This window comes from Halyomorpha halys, unplaced genomic scaffold (genome assembly GCF_000696795.3).
Source record: "Halyomorpha halys isolate HHAL.00 unplaced genomic scaffold, Hhal_1.1 Scaffold2487.1, whole genome shotgun sequence".
In the NCBI taxonomy this organism is placed as follows: Eukaryota; Metazoa; Arthropoda; class Insecta; order Hemiptera; family Pentatomidae; genus Halyomorpha; species Halyomorpha halys.
Window position 1 is genome coordinate 76,494 of NW_027113870.1, and position 4,732 is coordinate 81,225.

The 4,732-nt window shown below is 27.4% G+C and overlaps 1 protein-coding gene across 1 annotated transcript in view; it reads right to left on the minus strand.

The window, feature by feature from the left end:
* Positions 1 to 4,421, minus strand: part of Acadvl (Acyl-CoA dehydrogenase very long chain) — a 16,200-nt gene extending 11,779 nt beyond the window's left edge. The window contains exons 1-4 of the mRNA XM_014437388.2: positions 4,193 to 4,421; positions 2,627 to 2,819; positions 1,967 to 2,185; positions 215 to 339 (exon numbers count right to left, since the gene is read on the minus strand). Coding sequence (XP_014292874.1) covers positions 215 to 339; positions 1,967 to 2,185; positions 2,627 to 2,819; positions 4,193 to 4,275 — 620 coding nt within the window. The 5' untranslated portion in view covers positions 4,276 to 4,421. The remainder of the gene's footprint in view (positions 1 to 214; positions 340 to 1,966; positions 2,186 to 2,626; positions 2,820 to 4,192) is intronic.
* Positions 4,422 to 4,732: the final 311 nt, after the last annotated feature.

The following is a 4,732-nucleotide window of genomic DNA, read 5'->3' on the forward strand; positions in this document are numbered from 1 at the left end:
AATAATAATGAAAAATGTTAAATTAAAAAATGATGAAAGGGCTAAATTAAAATTTTACCTCATCTAATAGATTGTAATAAACAAGAAGAAGAAAGCCAACAATTAAAATAAATTATGGAGGGTAGTTTTTATTTCTTTATTGTTATTATTTTTTTTTAAGGTATATTATGGAGAATAAGATTTTCCAGCAAAATGTGTAAACTTGGAACTGTACCTGATTGATCCAGCATCACTTCCAGATGATGGTTCTGTTAGACAGAATGCTGCGTATTCTTTTCCAGTTGAAACTCTAGGTAAGTACTTAGCCTTCTGTTCTGGGTTTCCGAACAGCAAGATACCCTGAGGATTGAAAATATATATTTAAGTATATTCACTAATAAATAAGAACAAAAACTCTATTAGGGTTACGAAAAAATTGTTAAAATACAATCGGAAGATTCCTTGAGCCTTTACACTACCAGGGCCCCGTTTCATAATGAAAGCTAATAGTATTAGTTCATAGTACAAGTGTACAAACTTGTGTGTTAATAACACTAATACTTATTTTTTTCATGATAGGGATGACTATTAATGATATTAAAGGAAGTAAAAAATACTAAAGTACAAGTTAATATTGTAAAAGTCTGTGTAATTGAATTAAGATAAATCTACAACACTAATAGTATTAGTTTGTACTTTATTATAAAACAGGACCCTGAAAAATCTTTACCAGTGAACGTTTCACCAATTCAGTTAATATGATAACAGATAATCACAAATTTCATAAGAACTAAGACAAAATGCAGCATTTCTCACATTGGCAGTCCAATAAGGCACATCAGTCGGAGTATTATTCTAAATGCACTTTTTTGTTAAATCTAATTAGTTCCATTTGGTACAGGGAAATTATAGTCCCAAATTCTACTCGACATTATGAAACTAAATTATTCGTCTATTTAACATTTTCTTGCTTATTAAATTAAGTTTAAAGATAAAAATGAATATGCAAATGCAACTTTCTGTCCATCAAGAGGATTGATGATGCCAACAAGCTACTTGGCATCAAACGTGCAAGAAAGCTATAATTAAAGTAACAAGCGCTATTTACGGTCCAAGATAAACCTGAAGGTTCAGAACTTTAAAGGGGTCAAGATTATGATGAAATCATTATTTCTTATAATTAATAAATATTCACATATTTATTTGCTAATGAAATTCTGAATTATTTAAAAATTATAAGAGAAAGAGAGGAATAAATAGTAAAGAGAATTCCTTTTTAAATTACTAATTATCATAAAGCTTTTGCCAAATGAGGGTGCACTAAAAATGTCAAGCTTAAGAAATTCTACACTAATAAAGTAATTTTTAAAAAACAACCCTCTTAATTAATAATAGTGAATATGGTAAATAAGCTAATAAGAATAGTCAAGAAAAATTACATTTAAAATAAAAAGATTAAGTAATCTTAAAAAAAATGAATTTTTTAAAAAATAATTAATAATGTACATGTAATGAAAGGAAAAATATTCCAATGTAAAACCATTAAAAAATTCTTGACAGGTAAATAGAAAAAGACGACAAAATGACCTTGTACAATGACTTTCTGTCTTTAAACAGAAATGAATATTAATATCATGATTATGAAAATTAATTTAATAATTGTCATGAATTATTTTCATTTAGCATTATACAGAATTATTTATGAAATAAAAACTGAGAAAATTCATCTTTTTACACATAATAACCTCATGACTAATTTTGATTAATGTTTATTAATATTTTCAGAACTATAAGAGGAAAATATATGATAATATCTTCTAATATTCATTAAAATCATGATTTAAAATTTAATTGTCTTAAATAGAATTTTTTAAAATATCATTTAACTAATATAAAGACTTTATGATGAAAACAATTTTAAGAAAACAAGAACAAACCATTAACTTAAATTAACTATACCCTATGACTTTGGTAAGACATGAATTACCTTAAAGCCAATGGACTGGTGAGCACCAAGAGTAATTCCAACACCCAAATCATGTGCACCGACAATTTCTACGAGCCTTGCATATTGTGTGTTAGTAAGACCTAGACCACCGTATTCCTGGGGTACTTGAAGGCAAAAAGCGCCCAAATCCCACAAACCTTCAAGAGTCTGAGGCTCAACAGCAGAACCATCATCATTTTTTTCTGGATTGTTTACTTCCTAAAACAAAATACTTCATAATTTCTAAAAGAATTAAACATGAAAGAATAAATAATAGTTTTATTTTTTAATTTTACTTTGAATTAACTATCAAATGCAAAAGTAGGTAGAACCTATAAAACTTATCTAAATTATGCATACCCATAAAGAAAAAAAAAACCCTCTCAAGGAGAAAGCTAATCTCTGAATTCTCCTTACATAACTAACCTTTTTTTAGTATTCATTTCTTTCATAATTTAGGTGTGAAATAATTTAAATTTAATTGTAACATTTAAATTGAATAACTGAAGAATCAAGCACTTAGATGTATTATTATAGGAAATTAAAGTAAAATATAATTTTATCTTATATAGCACTATTAAAAAATGTAGATAAAATTGTATCTATCAATTTTTAAGCTTATAAGGCACTTATTGAACATTATTATAATATTTGACTTACTTCAAAGAATTTTTGACAGGGGTCAATAAGCATCTTCAGGTTTTCAGTTAATTCTTCATTAAGTACTTCGGGATAGGGGAAGACCTGTGCGGGTTGGACAACACCACGGAATAGATTCATCATAAAAGACATATTTTCCTTAGGGCCACTTTTAGGCTCTTCCTTCGGTTGTGCGGCTGCAGTTGCAAGCTGCCTAAAAATCGACAGAAAGCTATGAAATCTTAGTCAACCTTATGCTACAAACCTAACATTTTTTTAAAGGAAACCATCTGAAAGATACGCAATAAATCTTGGAAATACAAATTACTTTCCACATGATTAAAATCCTAAAATAAATCAATAAAATTATAAATATAACATCAGAAAAAAAAAGTTTTCACATTGCTCAGAAATCATAAGATTAAAAGCTTGCTATCATGCCAGTAATATATGAAAAAAAGACATCACAAAAACACACATTTACACAGTGAATTCAAAGTTTTAACACGCATCCAAGATAATAAATGTTGAAACGAGCTAAGTTGATTAAAATCTAGAAACATAAAGAATCATCAAATCATGTGGTGCTTGTTTAAATACACAAAGCTCATTTATAAAACAATAACATAAGACTTCCTGAGTAGCAATTCAAAGTTGTTAATACCGCAAAACGGTTTTACTAAATCTAAATTATATACAACAAAAATTTGATTAAATTGATTCTATTTGACCTACTTATTTTTTAACAACTAACACAGATATTATATGAAGGGACAAACAGAGTCACATTCTCCACTTCAGTAAATTTTCTAGTTTACATGAAAAATCTCAAATTTCAATAGGTTTATAAACAGGAATATTTTCTTGAAAATGTTATTTATCACTGAACTACATTTTCATAATAAAAAAAAAGGTGAAAATTTAAAAACATCATTTTTTGAAAATAGAGTTTTTCATGATTAATGTAAAACTTGCTTAATGGAGAATTAAAGTTTTGCAGTTGTCCCTACATATAATTGCATAACTTATGCAGTATTTTAAAAAACAGGATGTTTATTTCAGAAATTTAATTTGATGATAGAATAAAATTTTACATCAAAATTTTGAAAACTCATGAATTAACATTCCTAACAAAAACATTCTATTGCTTTTGAGCTTGTTAGTTTCAAAAAGAAGAGAATAAAATTAAAGTAAACAAATTCCATAGGTTTAAAAAAATTAAACTCAATGGAATGTAATAGGATTAATTATTAAAAATAGCTATAACTGCTATTTTAATAATTAATTAAAAGGATAGTAATACTATATAGAATGAATGAACACTTAAAAAAAAGGGTAGTCTTTGACATTAGATTTTTTGCCAAAACTATAAATAAGTCAAAGATGGCTTGTTTTCAAAAGAACTTAAGATTAAAATTGGATACTTTAAGCAATCAACATAGATATAGATTATACACAAAATTCAAACAAAATGTTAATAATTGACATTTAACTTTGTGTGATAAAAGGATATTTCTTTAAGCCTAAGGAGTGCAATACAATTTTAGCAAATATGGAACACAGGTTGCATCAAATGAATACAAATACCTTTCATTGAGTCTTTTGAGCAATTTAAGCATGTTGGCTTCATTTCTGAGTTGTGAAAATTTGTTAAAACTTAGCTTAAACATTTTGATTCGTTAAAATATTAATTTACTATATATACAAAACGATTAAAACTGATAAGTTAAAATTTTTAAAAAATCTCTTATATGTGAAGACTGGAGACAATGGAAAGACTATAAAATTTCCGACAGGAAAAATAACTTAAAGCCGTCCTTGGATGATAAAACTAAGAATGAACCCCGTCTACCTTGTCATGTAGCAATAGCGGGTCACATGACCACTGGGTAGAGGTTATCTGCGCTCGCCCCTTCCCATTGGCTCCGGCCACTTCTGCTTTAGCGCCAATCTTTTAAATAAGTGCAAAAGCTATGAATAAATTTATTGCCCATAGTTGAATTATTTATGGCTATAATAATAAGATCCAATATTATAACATGATAGAATTTATATTATAGTATAAACATAAAACATTTCTTAATTAAATCTCTTCGGAAGAATTGGTGTACACAGATGAGGTCACCC